This window comes from Camponotus vicinus, unplaced genomic scaffold (genome assembly GCF_025532165.1).
Source record: "Camponotus vicinus isolate PSW18456_S1 unplaced genomic scaffold, iyCamVici1.0 SCAF_5, whole genome shotgun sequence".
NCBI classification, from domain to species: domain Eukaryota; kingdom Metazoa; phylum Arthropoda; class Insecta; order Hymenoptera; family Formicidae; genus Camponotus; species Camponotus vicinus.
In genome coordinates, this window is record NW_028141977.1 from 4,514,057 (window position 1) to 4,541,750 (window position 27,694).

The 27,694-nt window shown below is 32.9% G+C and overlaps 3 protein-coding genes and 4 long non-coding RNA genes across 10 annotated transcripts; 4 read left to right on the forward strand and 3 right to left on the reverse strand.

Annotated features, from left to right (window-relative positions):
* The first annotated feature begins 370 nt into the window (after nt 1-370).
* LOC145971994 (uncharacterized) lies at nt 371-2,717 on the forward strand. The gene is made up of 2 exons (XR_014439016.1): nt 371-722; nt 1,653-2,717. It is a non-coding gene; the product is annotated as an uncharacterized LOC145971994 (long non-coding RNA).
* Nucleotides 2,718-6,046: 3,329 nt separating this feature from the next.
* LOC145972012 (uncharacterized) lies at nt 6,047-7,715 on the forward strand. Its single transcript, XR_014439020.1, has 2 exons — nt 6,047-7,323; nt 7,404-7,715. It is a non-coding gene; the product is annotated as an uncharacterized LOC145972012 (long non-coding RNA).
* On the reverse strand, nt 7,150-8,467 carry LOC145972011 (uncharacterized). 2 transcript variants are annotated; one of them, XM_083100179.1, is made up of 4 exons: nt 8,316-8,467; nt 7,714-8,005; nt 7,427-7,604; nt 7,150-7,358 (listed from the first exon to the last, which is right to left on the reverse strand). In XM_083100179.1, coding segments are annotated over exons 2-4 (426 nt in total). In that variant the 5' UTR covers nt 7,961-8,005; nt 8,316-8,467; the 3' UTR covers nt 7,150-7,357. The 2 variants fall into 2 exon arrangements, with proteins under 2 accessions (XP_082956305.1, XP_082956304.1); XM_083100178.1 differs by having other exon boundaries at nt 7,150-7,604.
* A 4,831-nt stretch (nt 8,468-13,298) lies between these two features.
* On the forward strand, nt 13,299-14,617 carry LOC145972063 (uncharacterized). 2 transcript variants are annotated; one of them, XM_083100284.1, is made up of 4 exons: nt 13,299-13,450; nt 13,762-14,053; nt 14,163-14,340; nt 14,409-14,617. In XM_083100284.1, coding segments are annotated over exons 2-4 (426 nt in total). In that variant the 5' UTR covers nt 13,299-13,450; nt 13,762-13,806; the 3' UTR covers nt 14,410-14,617. The 2 variants fall into 2 exon arrangements, with proteins under 2 accessions (XP_082956410.1, XP_082956409.1); XM_083100283.1 differs by having other exon boundaries at nt 14,163-14,617.
* Nucleotides 14,052-15,324, reverse strand: LOC145972065 (uncharacterized). Its single transcript, XR_014439039.1, has 2 exons — nt 14,444-15,324; nt 14,052-14,363 (listed from the first exon to the last, which is right to left on the reverse strand). It is a non-coding gene; the product is annotated as an uncharacterized LOC145972065 (long non-coding RNA).
* A 3,019-nt stretch (nt 15,325-18,343) lies between these two features.
* Nucleotides 18,344-27,633, forward strand: LOC145972024 (uncharacterized). 2 transcript variants are annotated; one of them, XM_083100188.1, is made up of 2 exons: nt 18,344-19,231; nt 25,888-27,633. In XM_083100188.1, the coding sequence occupies exons 1-2, from the start codon at nt 19,209-19,211 to the stop codon at nt 27,341-27,343; spliced, it is 1,479 nt and encodes a 492-aa protein (XP_082956314.1). In that variant the 5' UTR covers nt 18,344-19,208; the 3' UTR covers nt 27,344-27,633. The 2 variants fall into 2 exon arrangements, with proteins under 2 accessions (XP_082956314.1, XP_082956316.1); XM_083100190.1 differs by lacking the exon at nt 18,344-19,231 and adding an exon at nt 25,280-25,670.
* On the reverse strand, nt 18,690-25,745 carry LOC145972025 (uncharacterized). Its single transcript, XR_014439027.1, has 2 exons — nt 25,096-25,745; nt 18,690-18,905 (listed from the first exon to the last, which is right to left on the reverse strand). It is a non-coding gene; the product is annotated as an uncharacterized LOC145972025 (long non-coding RNA).
* Nucleotides 27,634-27,694: the final 61 nt, after the last annotated feature.

Genomic DNA, 27,694 nt, shown 5'->3' on the forward strand with positions numbered 1-27,694 from the left:
TCAACGCATCAACTGCCTCAAGTCGAGAGTAGAGGCAGTCAATGCGCTGGAAGGGTGCTAAGAATTTAGTACGGTTAGTACAATCTAGAGAATTCTCAGCGCTACTAAAGCGCTACCAATGCGCGCATTGGTTAAATCGGAACGATTTTCTATGCAGTCTACGCGCTTCATGCGTAATTCGGAACGCACCCGTAGTAACGCTACTCCTGCTGAGGAAAAGGAGTAGACTTACAAATTCGGCTTTAAGAAGACGTGTAAACGCTACGAGAGTTAGGGCTCGTTCCCACTGAGCGCGTCACGCGTCGCGTCAACCAGCGTGACGCGCTCAGTGGGAACGAGCCCTTAGGCTGCTTTCACATGGAGAGTAAAGCCTACGGCACACGGTACAATTTTTCGTACTGGATTTGATAAGATTTAGTAAAATATTAGAAATGCTGCATTCTGATTGGTGCATTTTTAGTATTTTACTAAATCTTATCAAATCCAGTACGAAAAATCGTACCGTGTGCCGTCGGCTTAACTTGCGTACGCGTAACTTACGCCAAACTCATCAACCAATCACATCGTTTTAGTTATCATACGCAAATTCACCTAGTTATTTAACGTAATACCGATACGCTAAATTCAATTTTTTGCGTAAGCCGTCGAAAGTCGCATATAGGCAACATCAGTCAGATCAGTGTATTTGCGCGATTTGCACTGAAAAAATGAACCAAATTCGGGTAAGAACAAATTTTAACAAATTTTATATAAAATAAAAATTATCCATTCAATTTAGATGTAATTCATCGCTTGCACAATATAACGAAATAATTTTAAGGTTATCTCTGGTTAAAATTATTTTCAGAATCTCTCATAACAATTTTTTAGATTTCTTTTTTTGAACATTTCTGAAAGATGTGTCAATTCATATAGAAAATCTTAAAATTTTCTGAGAAAGTTTTAGAATTTTTATACAAATTGACGCATCTTTCAAAAATGTTCAGAAAAAGGAATCTAAAAACTGTTCTGAGAAATTCTGAAAATAATATTCACCAAGTAAACCTTAAAATTATTTCGTTATCCCTGGCAAAAATGAGACGTTTGTTTGGCGTTTACATGAACGTTTGTGGAAGTTCGTCGAGAGTTTAAAAACGATTAGTAAAGAGTTTGTAGAACAAAAATTGCAACACTGCAGCGTTTAAAAGACGTTTGTACGTTATAGCGTAAACGTAAACGTTTGAAAAGTCTGAGTAAACTCTGTACACGAAGATGTATCAACGTTTACTGAACGTACTCTGAAAAATGTTACCTCAGCATTGCAAAACTTTCATGTAACATTATATAAAGAGTTTGTAGAACAAAAATTGCAACACTGCAGCGTTTGATAAGCATTCAAAACCCAACAGCGTTATGTAAGTGCTCTTACAAAGTTTGAAAAGCATATAAACTCTCAGAAAACCCTCACTCAACGGTTGTTAACGCTTTATAAAGTTTCTTATTTTCGCCAGGGATATTGTTCAAGCAATGAATTATGTCTAATTGTAAGTATTGAATGAATATCTTATGACCCAACGTGTCCAATAATTACTCTGTCATTTGCATGCTGGACGAGTTTGAACAACCTGTTGTGCCTTATGTATCTTTACTTACATATTTCTTTTTTAATACAGCACAAATGTGGATACTGTGGATGAATTTTTAAATTTACCACAAACTTTGCTGAGCACGAGCTTCAAAGATTATATGGAAGAAATAGATCACATCAATGTTGACGAAAACTATGTCGTGACAATACCACCCATACAGCACAGAAGCTTGCATCAACATTGCTGCAATGTTACAACATTGCACATAGCAGTGTAATGCTGCAGAAATATTGCAGAGACATTATTTTGTAATATTACTTTGGCAATGTTGCAGCAACATTAGGTTTGTTCTTTTTAGCTGAACTAGTGCTGCACTGGGACTGCACTAGAACCAGCGTGTTCACAGAAAATTCTGCCAGTGCACAAGCACAATGAGGAATAAAAAGAACGGTTTAATGCAGTACTAACATGGCACAAAATATGAGAAACATAAATGTCCTATAAATAACAAAATTATCCAATGAAGAGAGACTTATTTGTAATAAAATTTATTTTGAGAATTTATTTGTAGAAAAATTAATTGTAGATAAATTAACTTTAAATTTATTAATTATAATGAAAAATTTATTTCAAATTTTTTTTTAATTTTTAAAATTTTTCTATTAATTAATAATTGTTTTTATCTATATTCTTTATATTAATGTTATTTACATGACTATTATGTCTTCTTTTTCGCAATTAATGCGTTATTAATTATATCTTAAACTGCTGTTTGTGTTTAAATAAATCGCCATATTGAACTGCACCGCTGCACTACCTCAAGACCTAGGACAGGCAGTGCAATGAACTGTTGCACTGAACAGCACTGCACTGCTAAAAAGAACAGCAGTATCTGACGTCACTTCTGCTAAAAAGAACGTTTCAGTGTACACTTTCTGAACTAGTGCAGCCAGTTCAGCTAAAAAGAACAAACCTATTTTAACATAGCGAAAATGTATAACATGTGTTTCTTTACTTGCCGCTATGTGGCGACACTAAACTTAACTAACTCGTATTCGAATTTTCATCTAAAGTGGATATAAGGCCTACAAAGGACTAATGTAGTAATTATATTTCTTGTCTTGTGTCAGTAAATTTCTGATAAACTGACTTGATTTATTTAATATTTTGAATCCTAATAAGGAAATTATTTGTTTAATAATCTGGATCCCTCGTTGGGATTCAGAATATTAAACAGATTTTTCTTCATTGAATGGGTAAATGGGAAATAATTCATTTATTGCACGTATTAAAATATTCTTGTATCGAGTGTATGTAAAATAATTGTATGTATATTATTGAGATAAATATTTAATAAGACACATTTGATAAAAAACACTAAGGCCGGTATTCATAGTCCGGTCTTATATTTAAGATCGTCTTTAGTTCATCTTCAGATAATCCATAGCCAATAAAATGATACATACAATATCTAAAGATGAACTTAAGACGATCTTAAATATAAGAACGGACTATGAATACCGGCCTAATAGATGTTCTTTTTCAAAGGCGGTAAATGTTTTTTTCCTATCTTTCTTAAACATTTCTTTATATTTACAGTTTATTCAATTTAAAACGGTCTGCATTTGTAGCAAAACGCGTTTTAATATTGCAAATACGTTGCACCATAACATTACTACAATCTTATATTGTAATATTTCTGAGGGCGGACATTTCAACGTTGCTGCAAGCTTGCAGTAATGTTGCAGAAACATTTCGCAACTTCTATGCAATATTACAATGTTTCAATGTTAGGTCTATGCAACGTTTTTGCAATCTTTCGGTGCTGTATGGGTAGATATGATTACTATACATATCTTTTCACTCACTCATTTCACTCTATTAAATAAATTAAATAATATAATTATTTAACAGTTAAAAACAATGCAACAGTTGACAAAAAAGAAAATTTAAACGAACTCTTAATCGAAGCAGTTAGAAGCAAACCTGGCTTATATGATCTTCGTGTACCTGCCTTAGAGAGGACAACGTTACGCAAAAAAGCATTATATTATTTTCTTAGTGATAGAATGCAATATATAAAATATTGAAAAAACTTTATATTATATTATATGTATGACAGAATAACCCATACAGCACAGAAGCTTGCATCAACATTGCTGCAATGTTACAACATTGCACATAGCAGTGTAATGCTGCAGAAATATTGCAGATACATTATTTTGTAATATTACTTTGGCAATGTTGCAGCAACATTTTAACATAGCGAAAATGTATAACATGTGTTTCTTTACTTGCCGCTATGTGGCGACACCAAACTTAACTAACTCGTATTCGAATTTTCATCTAAAGTGGATATAAGGCCTACAAAGGACTAATGTAGTAATTATATTTCTTGTCTTGTGTCAGTTAAATTTCTGATAAACTGACTTGATTTATTTAATATTCTGAATCCTAATAAGGGATCTAGATTATTAAACAAATAATTTGTTTAATAATCTAGATCCCTCGTTGGGATTCAGAATATTAAACAGATTTTTCTTCATTGAATCGGTAAATGGGAAATAATTCATTTATTGCACGTATTAAAATATTCTGGTACAGAGTGTATGTAAAATAATTGTATGTATATTATTGAGATAAATATTTAATAAGACACATTTGATAAAAACCCCTAATAGATATTTTTTTTCAAAGGCGGTAAATGTTTTTTTTCCTATCTTTCTTAAACATTTCTTTATATTTTTAAAGTTTATTTATTAAATTTAAAACGGCTGCATTTGCAATAGCAAAACGCGTTTTAATATTGCAAACACGTTGCACCGTAACATTACTACAATCTTACATTGTAATATTTCTGAGGGCGAACATTTCAACGTTGCTGCAAGCTTGCAGTAATGTTGCAGAAACATTTCGCAACTTCTATGCAATATTACAATGTTTCAAAGTTAGGTCTATGCAACGTTTTTGCAATCTTTCGGTGCTGTATGGGAATATATAATATTTTAATTACATTAAGATATATTAAAAATGTATAAATATTTATATTAAAATAAATTTTTATTTAAATTATATATGTAATCCATTATTCCATTATATATATACATACTTCATATGTTACTTTTTGTTATTTTTTAATTGTTCAATGAGAAATAATATACTTGAAATATATAAACAACTATATAATATTATACAATGAGAAATGATATACTTGGAATATATAATACTATATAAAACATTAAACTTATACATATTAGATTTACATTTTTAAAATTAAATTATTTAGTAACACTTATCGTTTACCGAAGTTCTGTATGTACCTCTTAAAATAATAAAAATTAGAATATTTTATTTTTAATTAGTTAATCAAAATTAATAATAATTATTATTAGCACTTTTGAGTATTTGATCGCGGAACTATATGTGTGAAACCTGTTAAAATATTATTTTCATTTATTTATTTATATATTTTCTTATTTATTTATTATTATTTATTATTTACATACTTTTTATTTATACACGCTGCACCTCATCCATTTACTTCACCGTACATTACGTTTAACCGTATGATTACGCACATTTTTAAGTACCTAATTCACATGGCGCGTATTTAGCAATACGCCTAAATAATAATAACCAATAGAAAATCGATTTTAGTATTTCTGCTATGTTCTACAACAGAAAGTCTAATCTTTATTGGTTAAATTTGTTACGCTTTACGCGAAATTTAACGAAATACGCTCCATGTGAAAGGGCTTTTTTTAAATGGCGTAAGTTCTGGCATATTACTAGAATACGCAAGGTACGTAGCAGTACGCGCGTACGCAAGTTAGGGCCTGAGCACAAAGATGTCGTAACTGTTTCCGACAAAGTCGTATGCGTAAGTCGGAGACGTTAGTCAACGCACAAGGATTTTACGTAAACGTAGGTATCGCATAACATGCAATACAAGATACGGCCTACGTTTACGTAAAATCCTTGTGCGTTGAATAACGTCTCCGACTTAGGACCTCCGCACAAGGTGTTCCGTATCGCATTACATTACGTTAAGTATAGATTGTAAATTTAACTCCGTACGTAAAATTAAACTTCAGTCAACGCACAACAGACATGTCTTTACGTTACGATTTCTTCTGTGCGTTGACTGAAGTTTAATTTTACGTACGGAGTTAAATTTACAATCTATACTTAACGTAACGTAATGCGATACGGAACACCTTGTGCGGAGACCCTTACGCATACGACTTTGTCGGAAACAGTTACAACATCTTTGTGCTCAGGCCCTTCACGCTCCATGTGAAAGCAGCCTTATAACAATCGTATTGCCAACCTGAATAATCAAGTATCAACGAGTGACGAGTACTAGGGTACTTTCCGATTCACGCATGATGCGCATGAAGTGACAGAAAATGTATAGTTCATGTCACGCATATTATACATTTTCTGTCACTTCATGCGCATCATGCGTGAATCGGAAAGTACCCCTAGTATACAAAAACTGCCAATAAGTTAAAGTAAAGAGGAATAGTGATAAAATAAATCCTTGCGTGTAAACGAACATCACTTTTAGGGAGTTATAACTACGATTGTTACTAAACCAAATTAATGTTGCCGTGTAAACGTACTCCATTGCGGACTACATTAATATTTTCACTAGAATTTTTCACTAGGATAATTTTAAAGTGTGAAAGCAATAAAATAAGGTAATGATAAAAACAAAAACTAATGCTGATATAAAAGGTTATTAGTATTAAAGTATTACAATAACAATTTACACGGATAGTTTTAAAAAATATTATTCAATAACTAGGGAACACACTCAAACTCTACACCGATGCTGTGTCGAGTTGTACCTCGCTGTATCGTTGTTGGAAAGCACTGTGTCTGACACTGTGCCACAGAGTGTCGCCTGTGTTGCTTGCTGGAAAGCACCCTAAGGCTGATGGCAGAGAACTAGACGTGAGCTCTTACGTCTGTCGTAGTCGTGGACGTAAAGTAAGACAGAGAAAAACCGTATGTCGTAAAGACCATTGTGAATGCGGAAAGTGCATCATGAACGAGATAAGTAATATTAATATATAAATATACTGAAATACATATTTCTGAATATTTTATTTATAAATAAATATACTAAAATAAATTAAAAATAATACAGACAATATAAAAACAAAGATAATGATTTATTGTCTTCATTTTATTTTACTAAATAGTCGAAATAGTAACTATTTTTAGGTTAACCAGTATTTTCCTTTATTTTTTCAAAATATATTGCACATTGAGAAAAATATTTTAAAATCTAATAATATCTTTAAAAATATGATGTACATCATATTATGAATTAATTATGATTTATTTATTATCAATAAAATAAGTAAATTATTAACAAATTTTATATATTATTTTTTTCAGTATACATTTATATATAACAGCACTTTTTAATGAAAATGAAAAAGAAGGAATTTTTTATTTTGGTGATGTACTGGATAAACTTGTGTTTTCTATTGATACGTAAAAAAAGGCAAATCAGGTGGTTAAATAGGCGATGGCTTGTGAGTCCGATCAATGACAAGAGACTTCAATATGGAGATTATAACAATTTATTTCAAGAAATAAAAAACGATTCTGAATTATTTTATCGCTACACCAGAATGACGTTGGTACATTTTCAGCAATTATTACATATGATAAATCCATACTTGGTAAAACAAAGTTCTCGTGCTTTAATTCCAGAGTTACGACTTTTAATAACTTTAAGGTATTTATTGAAGTACATATTTCATGCCTAAATATCTAGATAGTTAATATAAGTGTATTATAATTATTATATTTTTTTAGATATCTTGCGACAGGTGACCTACCATGTTTCATAGCTTTGGCATTTCGAATTGGGGAATCTACTGTAAGAGAAGTGGTAAAAGAAGTTAGCCGCAACACTTCCACTTTTACATTCAATTTCAGCTTTCCTTTTCTCTCTACTGTATTGGTCTCTTAAGGACATGCATCTTTTTTGGCAATATGAAGGAGTGTACATGTCACCTAAACAGAAAGTATAAGATTAAAAAATTAATATATATATGTGTGTGTGTATTAACATTATTTTGTAATTATATGATTTATTATATAAATTTTCAAATTTATTTTTCACCATTAGTTTCAGTCATTATTTTGGATATTTCATCCCAAGCATTTTGCTTCATCAAACAATCCTTAAAACTGGTATTATTCTTATCATATAAAAATGGACGTTCTCTATATAATTCAATGAGAAGCTCATCGCCACTCTTTTCGTTAATATCAATAGATGCAGATTCACAACCATTATCCCAGTCATCTGTACTGATTTCATCAGGCAAATCAGCAATAGTATTGCAGTAATTTAAATGATCAGACATTTTTTTATATTACTCTTAGTAGCGGTTGTCAAAAAGATAAATTTTCTGTTGAAGAAACAAATTAAAAATTAGATACAAATTTTAAAAAATAGAAAGAAAATTTGTTAAGAAAATTAATTAAGAAATTTTGTTAAGAAAATTTTTTCCATCAATGTATTTTGAAATAGCAAAGAAAAATATTAATTAACCTAAAATAACAATTACTATTTTGACAATTACTTTTTCGATAAACGAAATGAAGACAAATCATTTTAAATAAAGTTATTTTTATTTTATTCTTTTTTAGTATATTTACTTATAAATAAAATATTCAGAAATATGTATTTCAATATATTTATATATTAATATTACTTACCTCGTTCATGATGCACTTTCCGCATTCACAATGGTCTTTACGACATACGGTTTTTCTCTGTCTTACTTTACGTCCACGACTACGACAGACGTAAGAGCTCACGTCTAGTTCTCTGCCATCAGCCTAACTCTCGTAGCGTTTACAGGTCTTCTTAAAGCCGGATTTGTAAGTCTATTCCTTTTCCTCAGCAGGAGTAGCGTTACTACAACTGGTGTAATAACATCGGCGTAAAGCACGGTTTACACGGCATCTAACACCAGTAGTTGCAACAGCGGTTGTTACTAAACCTGATTAGAAGAAACGTTCTGATTGGTTACCCCCACTATACTTCTTTTCCGTTCCGCTTTTTCTTCTACGGGTGTAGTCCCACGTAGAAGAAAAAGCGGAACGGAAAAGCGGAACGGAAAAGAAGTGTAGTGGGGGTAACCAATCAGAACGTTTCTCCAAAAGACATCATACCTAGCATTCTCGTATGTATGTACCTACCTAGCATATCTAGTCTTTCTTATTTATAAATAAAATTTATAAATTTATTTTTATATAAAATAATAATGTCATCGGTAAATTTTTTTATTATAGTATAAAATATGTGTGTATATATTAAATTTTGTAACAATTTATTACACTTAACATTAAATTAGGTAAAAATATATTATTCTGAATAAAATATTTGTTACAATATAAAATGTAATTTTATCATTGTTTCATATAAATAGTTTAGTTTAATTTTATATTTTCACAAAATATAAAAACATAACAAAATTACACTAAAATAATATATTTCTCTTGTTAAATTTATATTATTATAAAGTTCTTTATTCCATTCCGCTTTTATATGACTGGGTTCCCCATGGAATATATTTTACGCAAAAACGAAAAATATTCTAACCTAAAATTTACAATAATTCTGAATTAGCTTTGTTTTTTCGTAAATTATATTTCATTGGAATTTTCCATTTATTATAAAAAGATATTTTTTTACAAAATTGATTATTCTTGTTAACTATAATTCATAAAAAATAATTTTTTACTCTTACTTATTTTCGCTTTTTCCGGTACATGGGGAACCTGGTTATTTAAAATCGGAACAGATATGTCTTTTGGAGAAACGTTCTGATTGGTTACCCCCACTATACTTCTTTTCCGTTCCGCTTTTCCGTTCCGCTTTTTCTTCTACGTGGGACTGCACCCTACGTGAGACTGCACCCTTAGGCTAATATTACATTTGTCGTACGACAAATTTTTTAAGCACATTGATTGGTTGCGAGATAATAATTTTTTGAATCTTTAGAAACTTTCTAAAGCGTTAACAACCGTTGAGTGAGGGTTTTCTGAGAGTTTATATGCTTTTCAAACTTTGTAAGAGCACTTACATAACGCTGTTAGGTTTTGAATGCTTATCAAACGCTGCGGTGTTGCAATTTTTGTTCTACAAACTCTTTATATAATGTTACATGAAAGTTTTGCAATGCTGAGGTAACATTTTTCAAAGTACGTTCAGTAAATGTTGATACATCTTCGTGTACAGAGTTTACTCAGACTTTTCAAACGTTTACGATTACGCTATAACGTACAAACGTCTTTTAAACGATATTATAATATACTTAGCATAAAACTGATTTTTTATACAAGCTATAAAAAAAATTCTTCTATATTTTTTACTTTTATTTTTTCACAAGAAATTATTTTGTCAATTATAATTAATTGGATTACATATATTACCATCTTTTTATATAAATTTTATTATTATATAGTTTATTATTTGAAAGCGAATATAAAATAACAATTAAATACATAATCACAAATTGTGATCATTTTCTGAATGATGACTACATTATAAAACAATTATAAAAGATTTACTTATTTATTGGTAGAAAAACATATTTCAATTATCTACGCTTATCCACGATCCATGATATATTATGCGATTATGCGGAATTAATAATAAATTAGTCATGGATTAAAAGTTACAAAAGAGATAAATTTGCTCGTTTTGCTTACACTTAAAGTCAGTACACAAGAGAAAATTTTAGTATTTACCATAAGCAAATCGACCAATCACAGGACGGCGTCCATTTTATATAGCTTCCGGCTAACTTCACAATATAAAAAAATTTAATTAAAATTAAACGAATGACTCACAAACCTTTTTAATTATACTTCAAAACTCTTCATACGAAATACAAACGATTCATAAGGAGAATTTTTAATATTTAGTTATGTTGGCTAACTACATACTGTAAAAATGATTAATTTTTTATAATTATTCTAATTACTCACAAACGTTTTTAATCACACTTCAAACATCTTCATACGAAATACAAACGATTCCATAAGGAGATTTTTGGTTGGCTGAAAAATTTCCGGCTAACTTAATACGAATACCTCTGGACTGCTAATGGGCAGCCATTTTGCGATCCAAGATCTCAGCGCCTCCAGGTACCAAATGGCCAAAAGAAGAACTAATAATCATAAACTCAATTAATAAACGAATATAACTTTTTATTATAATTTCCAATTATTGTCCTTTTTAAATAATATTGTTTTCGTAAAATTTTTTCTAACATAATTCAAATGCGATTTTCCAGTAAATTCTTTCTCGAAATAATAAAATTTTATTTTTAAATACAATTCTATAATTGTTTCTATTAATTCATACTTGTGATTGTCCATAGTCATTATTCATTACATGCATATTAAAATTGTTAAAAACTTTATTAAGATTTATATTTCTTATTACATTCACACTTATTTTTTGAAATGCGTGTTTCATTTTTAATTTATTTTCTATTCTATAAATATTAAATTGTTTTTCTGTTACACTCGTTATAATATATGTGTCTTGCCTCGAATAACGTAAATTTCCAAGATTTTTTAAATCAATGAAAAATGAATTAGCTTCTTTTGATTCATTCACGAGTTGGATGCATATGTCGCAATTAAGTTTTTGTAGTACGCGCATTTCAACAAAACCAGAGATGTAAAGTACGGAATGTTGTACTGTTGAATTTACAAATTGAAGTGGAATATTATCAACTGTTACATCTTCAATATCTTCCTCTTTTAGTTCATTAAAATTAAGGTTCTTTTTAATTCTTTTTAAAGATATCGTCAATAAACTAGTATTATCAACTAGTATTATTCTTAATTATTAGTTCTTGTTTTGGCCGTTTGGTACCTGGGGGCGCTGAGATCTTGGATCGCATTGCTTCAATGGGAAACGTGAGGCATTAGCAGTCCATAGATATATAGTCAAAGGTAATAATGCATTATGCGTTATGCATGCGGCATAAAGGATTCAACTAATCAGAGTCCTTTATAATTAAATTTGGGCATTGAAAATAATGCATTATGCGTTATGCATGCGGCATTTAAGGATTCAACCAATCAGAGTTCTTTATGTGCGCTGGCCTTTAAGAGCAAGCAAAATGAACACAGGTTTAAGGCCGATATTACAACCTAAAATTTACAATAATTCTGAATTAGCTTTGTTTTTTCGTAAATTATATTCCATTGGAATTTTCCATTTATTATAAAAAGATATTTTTTTACAAAATTAATTATTATTGTTAACTATAATTCATAAAAAATAATTTACTACTCTTACTTATTTCCGCTTTTTCCGGTACATGGGGAACCTGGTTATTTAAAATCGGAACAGATATGTCTTTTGGAGAAACGTTCTGATTGGTTACCCCCACTTCTTTTCCGTTCCGCTTTTCCGTTCCGCTTTTTCTTCTACGTGGGACTGCACCCTACGTGGGACTGCACCCTTAGGCTAATATTACATTTGTCGTACGACAAATTTTTTAAGCACATTGATTGGCTGCGGGATAGAAAGTTTCTAAAGATTCAAAAAATTATTATCTCGCAACCAATCAATGTGCTTAAAAAATTTGTCGTACGACAAATGTAATATTAGCCTAAGGGTGCAGTCCCACGTAGGGTGCAGTCCCACGTAGAAGAAAAAACGGAACGGAAAAGCGGAACGGAAAAGAAGTATAGTGGGGGTAACCAATCAGAACGTTTCTCCAAAAGACATATCTGTTCCGATTTTAAATAATCAGGTTCCCCATGTACCGGAAAAAGCGAAAATAAGTAAGAGTAAAAAATTATTTTTTATGAATTATAGTTAACAAGAATAATCAATTTTGTAAAAAAATATCTTTTTATAATAAATGGAAAATTCCAATGAAATATAATTTACGAAAAAACAAAGCTAATTCAGAATTATTGTAAATTTTAGGTTAGAATATTTTTCGTTTTTGCGTAAAATATATTCCATGGGGAACCCAGTCATATAAAAGCGGAATGGAATAAAGAACTTTATAATAATATAAATTTAACAAGAGAAATATATTATTTTAGTGTAATTTTGTTATGTTTTTATATTTTGTGAAAATATAAAATTAAACTAAACTATTTATATGAAACAATGATAAAATTACATTTTATATTGTAACAAATATTTTATTCAGAATAATATATTTTTACCTAATTTAATGTTAAGTGTAATAAATTGTTACAAAATTTAATATATACACACATATTTTATACTATAATAAAAAAATTTACCGATGACATTATTATTTTATATAAAAATAAATTTATAAATTTTATTTATAAATAAGAAAGACTAGATATGCTAGGTAGGTACATACATACGAGAATGCTAGGTATGATGTCTTTTGGAGAAACGTTCTGATTGGTTACCCCCACTACACTTCTTTTCCGTTCCGCTTTTCCGTTCCGCTTTTTCTTCTACGTGGGACTACACCCGTAGAAGAAAAAGCGGAACGGAAAAGAAGTATAGTGGGGGTAACCAATCAGAACGTTTCTTCTAATCAGGTTTAGTAACAACCGCTGTTGCAACTACTGGTGTTAGATGCCGTGTAAACCGTGCTTTACGCCGATGTTATTACACCAGTTGTAGTAACGCTACTCCTGCTGAGGAAAAGGAATAGACTTACAAATCCGGCTTTAAGAAGACCTGTAAACGCTACGAGAGTTAGGCTGATGGCAGAGAACTAGACGTGAGCTCTTACGTCTGTCGTAGTCGTGGACGTAAAGTAAGACAGAGAAAAACCGTATGTCGTAAAGACCATTGTGAATGCGGAAAGTGCATCATGAACGAGGTAAGTAATATTAATATATAAATATATTGAAATACATATTTCTGAATATTTTATTTATAAGTAAATATACTAAAAAAGAATAAAATAAAAATAACTTTATTTAAAATGATTTGTCTTCATTTCGTTTATCGAAAAAGTAATTGTCAAAATAGTAATTGTTATTTTAGGTTAATTAATATTTTTCTTTGCTATTTCAAAATACATTGATGGAAAAAATTTTCTTAACAAAATTTCTTAATTAATTTTCTTAACAAATTTTCTTTCTTATTTTTTAAAATTTGTATCTAATTTTTAATTTGTTTCTTCAACAGAAAATTTATCTTTTTGACAACCGCTACTAAGAGTAATATAAAAAAATGTCTGATCATTTAAATTACTGCAATACTATTGCTGATTTGCCTGATGAAATCAGTACAGATGACTGGGATAATGGTTGTGAATCTGCATCTATTGATATTAACGAAAAGAGTGGCGATGAGCTTCTCATTGAATTATATAGAGAACGTCCATTTTTATATGATAAGAATAATACCAGTTTTAAGGATTGTTTGATGAAGCAAAATGCTTGGGATGAAATATCCAAAATAATGACTGAAACTAATGGTGAAAAATAAATTTGAAAATTTATATAATAAATCATATAATTACAAAATAATGTTAATACACACACACATATATATATTAATTTTTTAATCTTATACTTTCTGTTTAGGTGACATGTACACTCCTTCATATTGCCAAAAAAGATGCATGTCCTTAAGAGACCAATACAGTAGAGAGAAAAGGAAAGCTGAAATTGAATGTAAAAGTGGAAGTGTTGCGGCTAACTTCTTTTACCACTTCTCTTACAGTAGATTCCCCAATTCGAAATGCCAAAGCTATGAAACATGGTAGGTCACCTGTCGCAAGATATCTAAAAAAATATAATAATTATAATACACTTATATTAACTATCTAGATATTTAGGCATGAAATATGTACTTCAATAAATACCTTAAAGTTATTAAAAGTCGTAACTCTGGAATTAAAGCACGAGAACTTTGTTTTACCAAGTATGGATTTATCATATGTAATAATTGCTGAAAATGTACCAACGTCATTCTGGTGTAGCGATAAAATAATTCAGAATCGTTTTTTATTTCTTGAAATAAATTGTTATAATCTCCATATTGAAGTCTCTTGTCATTGATCGGACTCACAAGCCATCGCCTATTTAACCACCTGATTTGCCTTTTTTTACGTATCAATAGAAAACACAAGTTTATCCAGTACATCACCAAAATAAAAAATTCCTTCTTTTTCATTTTCATTAAAAAGTGCTGTTATATATAAATGTATACTGAAAAAAATAATATATAAAATTTGTTAATAATTTACTTATTTTATTGATAATAAATAAATCATAATTAATTCATAATATGATGTACATCATATTTTTAAAGATATTATTAGATTTTAAAATATTTTTCTCAATGTGCAATATATTTTGAAAAAATAAAGGAAAATACTGGTTAACCTAAAAATAGTTACTATTTCGACTATTTAGTAAAATAAAATGAAGACAATAAATCATTATCTTTGTTTTTATATTGTCTGTATTATTTTTAATTTATTTTAGTATATTTATTTATAAATAAAATATTCAGAAATATGTATTTCAGTATATTTATATATTAATATTACTTATCTCGTTCATGATGCACTTTCCGCATTCACAATGGTCTTTACGACATACGGTTTTTCTCTGTCTTACTTTACGTCCACGACTACGACAGACGTAAGAGCTCACGTCTAGTTCTCTGCCATCAGCCTTATAACAATTGTATTGCCAACCTGAATAATCAAGTATCAACGAGTGACGAGTACTAGTATACAAAAACTGCCAATAAGTTAAAGTAAAGAGGAATAGTGATAAAATAAATCCTTGCGTGTAAACGAACATCACTTTTAGGGAGTTATAACTACGATTGTTACTAAACCAGATTAACGTTGCCGTGTAAACGTACTCTATGTGACGTGTGAGGGTGCCGTCACATGCGGCGTAACCACAGACATCTATACTATTAGAGACCTATAATCAGAGATGCGCCAATGGCGAACAATTTTTGATTGGTCACTGTAAAATCACGTGGTTTTTCCGCCATCTTGTACCCCATGACGTCATTAATGACATTACTGATGATGTTTATTGACGTCATGCTAATTGTTGCTTGTGTTAAATCTGAGTAAGATCTTGTTTTTTCATGTATTATACAGGGTTTGTCAAAAGTGTGGAAACCCCTAAATATCTCACAAACGGTGCATTTTAGAAAAAAATGTTTCAGGCAAAAGTTGTTTGGTTTCAAAGGGGCCATAAGACGGTACCATTGGTTTGACCTTGAAGAGTCATTTGAAGGTCACGTGAAGGTCACTTCAATTTTTTTAAATGGAACACCCTATATATTTTTGCACACTCTTGTAGCTTATCTCGAGAGCTTTCCAAAACACTATAATTAAGTACCTTTTCGTTAAGTACTTTTTGAGTTATGAGGCTTGAAATAATTTCTTAATTTTATATAAACCGTAAAATATCTTGTAAAATATTCATTTTTCGATTATCTTACCTTAATACTTTTATGTACAAAATAATGAGAGGAATCAATTGGTGTAAAGAAAACACATAGTTGTTTTTAAGAAAAAATATGGAATTGTTAATTGCAAATTACATATTTTTTCTTCAAAACAACTATGTGTTTTCTTTACACCAATTGATTCCTCTCATTATTTTGTACGTAAAAGTATTAAGGTAAGATAATCGAAAAATGAATATTTTACAAGATATTTTACGGTTTATGTAAAATTAAGAAATGATTTCAAGCCTCATAACTCAAAAAGTACTTAACGAAAAGGTACTTAATTATAGTGTTTTGGAAAGCTCTCGAGATAAGCTACAAGAGTGTGCAAAAATATATAGGGTGTTCCATTTAAAAAAATTGAAGTGACCTTCACGTGACCTTCAAATGACTCTTCAAGGTCAAACCAATGGTACCGACTTATGGCCCCTTTGAAACCAAACAACTTTTGCCTGAAACATTTTTTTCTAAAATGCACCGTTTGTGAGATATTTAGGGGTTTCCACACTTTTGACAAACCCTGTATAATATTATAAGTTCATAACATAATAATCTCAATTAGCTTACATAAATTTTTTTTAAATTGAGAAAGATTGTTTTGCTAGGAACAAGCACGGCTGTGTTCCAAAATTCACTGCCAGTACTGAAAATCTATAGTGTACGTTACGTAAAATATAGATTTTCAGTACTGGCCATAGACTTATATAATAGACCAAGCCAACCGTGAGAGCAACCCACGCTGGCACAAAAGTGAGAGAGCAATAGCTGGAGTTGTGCTCTCTCTGTCTAAATGTGATAAGGTGGGGATAAAGGAGAGAATAAGATAGAATAAGATATAGTGCCTTCTCCGCCTTCTCCGTCTTCTCCGTCTTCTCCCACTCTCTCTCAAATATGAGAGAGAGCGGACGACTCCATCACTATCTCTGTCCTTCTATGTCGGCGTGCGTGCGCCCATAAGATGGCGCGGTCTATTATATAAGTCTATGGTACTGGCAGTGAATTTTGGAACGCAGCCCACATGTGATGTCAATGACGTCATAGGGTACAAGATGGCGTGTGGGGAGTCATTGGCGCATCTCTGATTATAGAGCTCTATATACTATATACTAGACCGCTAACTTGCGTCAAATACATGTCCACGAAATTTATGTACTAAATTCTCATGCATGCGTAACGTTGATGGACAGCAGTCACGTTTGTGATTGGTTGATGTTATGTACAATGTACGTAAATATGTAATTTGTATATAAACTTACAGTTGAATATAAGTTATTTTTAAATAATATATAATGTTCTTCGTTTTTAATTAAAATTTATTACAGCCTTTAAAGATAAAATATATCAAAATATATTTAAAAGGTATATGATATAATTAAAATCAAGATTAAATATATATATAGAAGATTAAAAATATATAAAGATTAAAAATATATGTATATAACATTTATATATATATTTATATTTATTTTATTACAAAATTAAAAGTTTATAATGTAAAAAGTACAAGTTTTAAGGTGAAAACTTAAATATTAGCTGGCTACAAGTGTCCACCATATTAATTTTCCACCAATATTACGCATGCGCGACCGCCATATTATATGATTTTCGGGGACACATTTTATGTACAAAATCAATGGGAGTTAGCGATCTAGTTATAGTATAGATATCTGTGGGCGTAACTTGCGTAAGCATAACTTGCGCCGACCAATCACATCGTTTTATTTAAGTATCAGCTTCCGCCTAGTTATTTTACGCTCTTTATACTGTTATCGTTACGCCAAATCCAATTTTTGGCGGAACTAACGCTGATGTATGTGTATTAGTAAGCGGATCGTTCAGTGTTGTTTAAGACATAGGATAGTGTAGGTTGAAGAGGCATCAAAAAGTTTTAGTAAAATATGAATAACGATCAAATCTTCTTCCCAGTGAGAAATGTTGGTCGAATTTACATCGATTCGACCAACATTTCTCACTGGGTTCCACTTTTGCCATCGTTTCCAAATAATTATTAATACCCAAACAGCACATGGACATCTTTTGGATCTTCTAAGGACGTCCTGCATGGATATAGGAGATATCCTGAGGATATCTATTTGTAATCCTCGTACATTCTGAGGATGTCCTGAGGAATAGTAAATGAGCGCCTCACATAAAGCCTAGATATATCCTGTTATAGAAAGACTATAACTTTATTTTACTTTACCATTAATAAATTTTATACAATTAAAATGCGATAGAATGTTCGCGAACCGCGTAAAACCGCTACCTTAGCGAACCACGCGCGAGTTCGCCGGAAACGTGAAAATGCCAACGAAGGGATTCGACTTTGAACCTCCTTCGTTTGCACTTGGACTTGACCGCCACGAAAATCTTCCATGACCATATATGGTCATGTCGCTAGGCGATCCCCTCCAAAATACCCCTAAAAATGAGGTGTTAAAAACCGTCCACCGCGGGTCCGCGGCGGACAGTCATTAATGAAAAATCAATTAATAAAGAGTGCGAATCTGGGGCTAATCGCTATTCTGTGCATCAAACGTTGAATAAGTTTGTTAACACTCGAAATCTAAGAACGAGGCGATTTAAGAGAAGACGATATTAAGGAGAGAAGGCTTAAAAGAAACCAATCAGAATAGAATAAGTGTATGTATTTGCGAAAGAATTAAAATTATAATAATAAAAAAAAAGAGATTGAAACGTAAAAGATCTTGAGGCCTTGGTTGGTTCTTTTTTTCGGCAACCTCCCACATCTCGTGCCGCACCCGGCACAACATCTTGGTGGCAGCGGTGGGATTGCCGAGAGAAAAAAAAACCGCCGAAAAATCCTCCTGGACCTCTAACATCTGCAACAAAAAGAAAATATAAAATTAATAAAGTGGACGGAGCAACTGCTATATTAAAGCAGACGGATTCAAGCAGACCATTCAACATATAACGCATAAAGCCAACAAGTGATAAATGACCACGGTCAAGCAGCTGTATCTGAAAAGGAGCACCAGCGCCCAAGGACCAGCGTCGATCCACGACCTTCGCCAAGGCAACGCATCGCCGACGGACAACGCATTGCCGACGGACAGCGCATCACCGACGGACAACGACCCGTATCTACTAGCAGCGTCAGCAGTCGAGCGAACCGATAAGCGACCATGCGATTCACCGTACTACTACTGTAAGTCGAAATTCAATTTAAATGTCGGAACCGTTAAACCGAGTTCGATTTAATAGCCCGCGATTTTTGAGCTTGCCAGCACGATTGGCAAATAGATAAGGTCTTGTAACACCGCTCCAAGTTGCGAAAGAAGCTACTCGCGATATACGAAATAGCGTGCGAAGAAATTTAGAGAACCAATATTCGAGTTCCGAATCTTCCGAAGCGCGCGAACAAGACGATAATGATAATTTAGAACAGGACCGACAAAGTGTTAGTCGAGTTACTGTCAGGAGAAATTATTTACCAATATCCAATGATATTAGTCTCTTTGAGCCAAATCCCGCGAGAAATATGGATAACGAAGCCGTCGATAGAGAAATCGAACGCTTGCGAGAGCAACAGGCCGGACAAAATGCAGCCGCGAATTATGAAGACGCCGGTCGCCCGAAAGCACTAGTAATATATTATTAGCCGAACTCGTACATAGTTTTCGCGAAATGCAAGATGAAATACGAGATTTACGCGAACAAGTGCGAAACGTACATATTAACCAAGGAAACTTTAACGAGCCACGAACAAATATAAACGATGAGAATTATTTAAAATTTGCTTGGTATCGTACCAAGAAAATTTGTGCCCCGTGCATACAAATAAGTTTCAACGAGAACTTAATTCTCGTTGAAATTACGCACTACCATCCGCGTTTAGCTCTGATGGCCCGTCTAAATTTAAAGTTTATGTTTAAATATAAACGATGTCCCACACGACGTGACGTACGGACGTACCGAACGCAATATTAGAAACAGACGTAGCGCAGCCCCGCACTATCTACCATTAAAAGAAGCGCGATCAATGATTCCCGAATTTGACGGATCATCGCGACAAAAATTGCAAGAATTTTTAAACGCATGTACGTACGCGGTACAAAATATTAATCCCGCGGACGAAGAATCGCTGATGCAAGCAATTCTGTATACTAAATTAAAAGGTAAAGCCATGCAAGACTTCGAGACGCGAAATATACAAACGTTCGAAGATTTAAAACAACAACTTGAAACGTGCTATCAAGCAAAACAAAGCACGACTCATTTGCAAATAGAGTTCAATTCGCTAAAACAAAAATCAAGCGAAACCGCACATGCATTCGGGCAACGTGTCGATATACTAGCCATGAAGTTATATAAGTCTATAGTGGAAGGAGAAGAACGACCTCCTTCATTCAAACAAGCTATACAAGAAACCATTAAAAAACAAGCTCTGATAAATTTCCAAATAAAATTACGCGATGAATTAAAAATTCTCGTGCGATCACAACGATATACTTCGCTCCAAGAAGCGATAAATGGCGCGAACGCGGAAGAGAAGCTTATCGGACCGTCTGTCACACGAGCACCCGGCTTCTCTAATAAAAATAAATTCGACGCTAAATACACGCGACCAACTCGAGATACAAACATACAATGTTATAAATGCGGAAAATCTGGACACTACGGACGCGATTGCCGTAGCAGTAATAAATATACATTACCAAAACCGAAAAAATCTACGCGAATAAATACTATAAATAAATTCTGCAAATATTGCAAAAAATCCGGACACAGCCGCGATGAGTGCTGGAATTTAATTGAACGACCAAAAAATAATATTAAAAATAATAAACAAACTAATAAAAACAATTATAAAGATAATACGCGTGAACAAAAGACTTCGCATCGACAGCGGAAAAAAAGCGCCGACTCTGCAAGCAATAGCGAAGAGGAGCAGGAAGAAACGAAGAAGCAACCGCGACCTGCCCTAGAGTATCGCGTAACGCATGTTAAAAATATGCATGCATCATCGAAGGACGAATTACTACAAGTTACACTACCCATTCGCGAAGTAAAAGGAGAAAAAATAAACATGTACGATTCCGGATCAACAATTTCCTTAATAAAATTAAAACATTTAAAGGACGAAACATTAATATACGAGAAGAAGAGCACTTATAGGAATAAGCGGACATAAAATATATACCTTAGGCAAAATGTACGCTACGATAAAAATCAACAAACATAAAATTAAACATGCATTTTATGTAATAAAAGACAATACCGCCATAGAACACGAGGGAGTTCTAGGACTAGACTTCCTTAAAAAACAAACAGCTAAATGCGATTATGAAACTAACGAAATAAAAATAAAAGACAGTACATTAAAACTCCATCCTTGCAACAAAATAATTTTAAATCCGCGTAGCGAAACAATAATAAAAGCTGCGACTAATCAAAATCGGATAGGGATAGTCCGAACAGAGGAAACCACACCGGGAGTATACAGGGTGTCCTAGACCACCCGTACACCCCTTTTCTTTCAAAAACTAAGCATTTTAGAGAAAAACGTTTTCGACAAAAATTGTATGGTTTTGAGGGGAACATAAGATGGTGTCATTGGTTTGACCTTGGATGGCATCGTTAAGGTGAGGTCAAGGACACCTTTAATTTCTTAAATGGAACCACCTATTTTTTATTGCATATTCTTATAGCTTATGTCGAGAGCTTTCCAAAACACTATAATAAAGTATTTTTTCATCAAGTACTTTTCGAGTTTCGAAAAAAAGAAATGTAATTGTTAATTGCAAATTACATTTTTTTTTTTCGAAACAATTTTGTGTTTTCTTTACACCAATTGATTCCTCTCATTATTTTGTACATAAAAGTATTAAGGTAAGATAATCGAAAAATGAATATTTTACTAGATATTTTATGGTTTATGTAAAATTAAGAAATTATTTCAAGCCTTATAACTCGAAAAGTACTTGATGAAAAAAATACTTTATTATAGTGTTTTGGAAAGCTCTCGACATAAGCTATAAGAATATGCAATAAAAAATAGGTGGTTCCATTTAAGAAATTAAAGGTGTCCTTGACCTCACCTTAACGATGCCATCCAAGGTCAAACCAATGACACCATCTTATGTTCCCCTCAAAACCATACAATTTTTGTCGAAAACGTTTTTCTCTAAAATGCTTAGTTTTTGAAAGAAAAGGGGTGTACGGGTGGTTTAGGACACCCTGTATATTGGAAGCTGTCTAGTAAAACCAAAAAATTTTTCATGTCCTGTGAGCGTAATACGACCGATGAAACCATCGAGTTAGCACTCCCATCGTCACATTAGAGGACATGGAAGACAAAATTAGCCGAAATAAATACAGTAAAATCAAGAACGAAGAATAAAATCAACACTCCGCGAGTCCAGCGCATTTGACAATTATTGCGAACTCAACACTTAAATAAGGAAGAGGGGCAGACACTCTTAAAAATCTGCGAAGAATTCAGCGATACATTCCACTTGGAAGGAGAACCACTGACTTGCACCGCGACGGTAGAGCATGAGATAAACACGCGTGCCGACACCGCGCCGGTGAACGTGAAGCCGTGTTGTTTACCCGAGAAACATAAGACAGAGGTAAATAAACAAATTCAAGAAATGCTAAAGAACGAAATTATTCGAACTAACACAAGTCAATGGAACGCACCGTTATTAGTAGTGCCGAAAAAAGCAGACGCATCTGAAAAACCGAAGCTCCGAGTAGTAATAGATTTTCGGAAGCTAAACGAATTAACAATAGGCGATTCATTTCCATTGCCTAATATAACCGATATTCTAGATCAGCTGGGAAATGCGAAATATTTCACCACGTTAGATTTAGCATCAGGATATCACCAAATCCCAATGGCTGAGAGGGATAAAAATAAAACAGCTTTTTCAACTCCCTACGGATATTACGAATTCAATCGAATGCCATTCGGTTTAAAAAATTTAGCCAGCAACATTTCAACGACCGATGAATTCGGTCTTAACAGGAATACAAGGACTTAGATGCCTGGTCTATCTCGACGACATCGTAATATACGGATCGAGCTTAGAAGATCATAATAAACGTCTAAAGGAAGTACTTCAAAGACTGCGAAAAACTAATTTAAAATTGCAGCCGGATAAATGCGAATTTCTACGCAAAGAAGTAATTTATTTAGGGCATATTATTTCAGAAAACGGAATATCGCCAGACCCGTCAAAGTTAACTGCAATAAAAGAATTTCCAACGCCAAAAAAGGTAAAGGATATCCAATCCTTCATAGGACTTGCAGGATATTACAGGAAATTTATTGAAAACTTTTCAAAAATAGCTAACAAACCATTAACAAAATTAACGAAAAAATCGGAGGACTCATTGATCAAATTCGAATAGACAACGGAACAGCAAGCAGCATTTGAACTACTAAAGGAAAAATTAATGACTACTGCACCAGTGTTAAAGTACCCTGACTTTACACAAGAATTCATAGTGACCACCGATGCCTCCGACTATGCTATCGGAGCAGTACTATCACAAGGAAAGGTAGGCAACGACCGACCGATTGCTTACGCCAGCAGAACATTAACAAAGGCGGAGCAAAATTATAATACCACTGAAAAAGAATTACTAGCAATTGTATGGGCCGTAAAACATTTTAGACCATACGTATATGGAACAAAATTTAAAATTGTGACCGATCACAAACCGCTAATATGGTTGTTTAACGTAAACGACCCCGGATCAAGACTAATCCGATGGAGATTAAAACTAGAAGAATACGACTATGAAATTATACATAAGTCCGGACGAGCAAACGCGAACGCCGACGCATTAAGTCGCAACGCGATACCGGGACCCTCAAATGAAAATAATAATCATGAAGTCTTAATAATAGAAGAAGACGAAGAAGAAGAAGAAGAAGAAGACGAAGAAGAAGACGAAGCAAGCAGCGAACAAACAAAAACATATACAGAAGAGGAGAAAAAGCAAATACTTTCCGAATATCACGATGCACCTATAGGAGGGCATCAAGGAATAGAACGGACAATAAGAAGAATCCGACTTCAGCACAATTGGAAAGGCTTGACAAAAGACGTCGAACGATACATTGCAAGATGCGAATCTTGCCAAAAAAATAAATTATCGCGAAAAAATAAAGTACCGTTAATTATTACGGATACGCCTAATAAACCATTTGAAAAATGCGCGTTAGACATTGTCGGACCGTTAATGATTACTACTAATGGAAATAAATTTTTATTAACGTTCCAAGATAACAACTAAATTTAGCAAGGCAATACCGATTCCGAATCAAGAAGCGAATACAATCAGTAAAGAATTTGTTATAAAAATAATATTTGAACACGGAATACCGGAAAAAATTTTAACGGATCAAGGAACTAATTTCATGAGTAAAATATTTAAAAATACTTGTAAACTATTAAAAATAAACAAAATACAAACAACCGTGTATCACCCGGAAAGCAACGGCGCGTTAGAACGATCGCATCGCACATTAGCCGAGTATCTACGACACTATATAAACGAAGATCAAACAGACTAGGATGAATGGATACCGTTCGCGATGTTTACCTATAATACAACGCCGCATACCGCTACAGGATATACACCCTTCGAATTGGTGTACGGACATCAAGCCGAAATTCCGACAGCGCTAACAAAACCGCCTAAACCGACGTACAATTATGACGATTACGCGCAGGAATTAAAAGAAAGATTAAGAGCGACAAATCAACTCGCGAAAGAACACATAAAAGAAGAAAAATTTAAGGCTAAAAAACAATACGACAAAAGCACAAAGGAAACACAATTTAAAGTAGGAGACAAAGTATTAGTATATGACGAAACACTACGATGCGGAAGATCAAAGAAACTAGAATCACTATGGACAGGACCATATACAATTCTAGAGAAAAACTCCGATGTTAATTATACAATAAAAAGAGGAAGAAAAGCGATACGCATGCACGTGAATAAATTAAAGTTATTTATAGAATATTAAAATATAAAATAAAAAGTACTTACCCAGGCGAGCGACCACGACCACGACCGATGAGGGGCATCCTCTCTCGCAGCCTGGGAAGAGGCACCACCGGCAGACGATAGCCGCCCCCGCCGAGCCTTAAGAGTCGCTCAAAGCGACGACGTCCCCGCAAGGCGACAAAATCCTGGGCCTCCTGCAGTTGGAATATTTGCAAGAAATCCCAGAACCAATGTAGGGTATCCCTTGGATAGGGCATCACCTCGTGCACAATACGCTCACCAGTATTAACATTCACAACAACACGCAATGACAACGGGCCGTTTGAATAGACGCGCAGTAGAGGCGTGCAAATCTGCTCTCACTCCCGCTTTCTACCCCCACTCCATCTAATAGAGCATCGAGACTCGGGACTCGCTCGTTCCCGAGCCTCTATTCTCGATAACAGCGCTCCCGATAATCTGAGTCTCGAGAATCCAGTCTCGCTGTCGGGAACGAGCGGGAGTGAGAGCAGATTTGCACGCCTCTAACGCGCAGACACGCTCGCTCAAATCGGTCGCGCGACAGAGGCGGGCCACACAAAACTTCACCCCTGTCGTCGGATACCTCCTCCGACGAGGTAGGATAACTCGTACTTGACATATTAACAAATATAACCAACGAGTGTTACTTGTTGAACGGACAGCGAGAGACTGAAGCTCGCAAAAGAATATAAAGTATAGCAAAGCTAATCGAGGAAAATTAAAACCAATCTCACACTGATAAAACTAGCAAGAAACGAATAAATATGACACCCGCAGAGTGCATAATATAATACTTAATATATATTATTACAGAACACTAACACTAGGAATCAACCCCGTTCTCACCAAGCAAGACGAAACCCGTCTTCCGTTTGAAATTGAAGAATTCAAGCACAACCCAGGAATTTACTACGAGAAAATCGGATATCTACATCAAATTAAGAAGACCTGGAAATTAGTAATTAAATTAGATATAACTGAATTAAATGACAAAACCTGGCAAATAAATAAATATGTGCAACAAACAAACGAAATGTGTAAAAACATAAAATCCGAAGATTACATTAAAAGAACGTGCGAAAATTTAAAAAACATTATCAACAATGATTCCAATACACTAGCTAAAATAATAAAATTAATAAATAATCTATATAAAACATCATCAGACAGACGCAGAGGTCTGATAGATGGAATAGGCTTAATAACTAAAACGTTATTTGGACTTATGGACGCGAATGATAGAAAACTAATAAACGAACAAATTCAACTATTACAAAATAATCAGCAAACACTAAAACACGTCGCAAAAAATCAAATAAAAGTTCTAAACACTACCATAATTCATTTAAATAAATTAGAAAACATGTTAAATTACAATGGTAGATTAATAAATCACTATATTAGAGAATATACGACGCGAGAAGAAATAGACGAACATTTCACTGTAATTACAGCAATGATAACAGATCTAATCAGAGACGCAAAAGACATTTTAGAATACCTCACATACATACGTAAAGGCATAATGCACCCGCTATTAACACCAATAAATGAAATAATTTCCCATTTGAAAGAAGCCGTCTTACAGTTACCGCGAGGTTCGTATTTTCCGTTCGAAATAAAATACGACGAATGGTTAACAATAGAAAATTATATGAAAGTAAGCGCGTACTGCGACAAAACATCTATATACACAATACTAAAATTTCCAATAGTCGCGCAACCAATGTATGATATTCTGAATGTAATATCGTTACCAACATATAATTATGTAAATAAATTTGCGTACACGAAAGTAGATAATAAACTAATTGCAATAAATAAAGATATGCGTATATATGTAATCTTAACAAAACAAAATCTAAACGATTATATAAATAATAATAACCAATATTTATACGAAAAAAGTCAACCAATATATCATGTAAGCAAAAATACACCGTGCAAAATTAAAATGTATATACGAGCACAAGATTATCGCGAACAGTGCAACATAGACTATACGATAACGAATCGCACTATATGGATTACGTTACAACAGCCACACTCTTGGCTATATTCGACTGCATCCGAGCAGCAAATTGTAATAAATTGCGATAACCATCCTGAGTATAAAAGGATACTCACAAAATCAGGTCGAATTATTTTAAACGACAACTGTAAACTGACAACTGCAGACATGACAATACAAACAGAAACGATTACATACAGAACGAATATAGAAACATTTTTACCAAAATTCAATATAATATTCAATAAAATTCAATAAATATAATTCAATAAAATTCAATATAACAATTTCCCGAAACATTGACGAATCAAATGACGAACGAAAATTCAAAGACGTAATAAATAATCCTCTAGAATTAAAAGAACTAAGTAACAATTAGAAGAAATAAATAAAGATTTAAACAATAACAATTTCTTTAAAAAAAGGAATTCATTTACCCAATGGCTTCCAGTGGAATAACCACTATAATTATGATAATACTAATAATATGTATAATTGTCCAACACAAGAAAAAAAAATCTAAACGACCGACTGTCACAATAATAGACGAAACTGACAAACCATACGGAATGCCTAGACCAATACTAAAAAGAAGCAAGAGCACACGAT

Coding starts and splice junctions, on each gene's coding strand:
- LOC145972011 (XM_083100178.1), bottom strand. CDS start 7,960: ATGTCTGATCATTTAAATTACTGCAATACTATTGCTGATTTGCCTGAT. Junction 7,605..7,713: donor AATAATGACTGAAACTAATG/GTGAAAAATAAA, acceptor CTTTCTGTTTAG/GTGACATGTACACTCCTTCA.
- LOC145972063 (XM_083100283.1), top strand. CDS start 13,807: ATGTCTGATCATTTAAATTACTGCAATACTATTGCTGATTTGCCTGAT. Junction 14,054..14,162: donor AATAATGACTGAAACTAATG/GTGAAAAATAAA, acceptor CTTTCTGTTTAG/GTGACATGTACACTCCTTCA.
- LOC145972024 (XM_083100188.1), top strand. CDS start 19,209: ATGCGATTCACCGTACTACTACT. Junction 19,232..25,887: donor CGATTCACCGTACTACTACT/GTAAGTCGAAAT, acceptor ATATTATTACAG/AACACTAACACTAGGAATCA.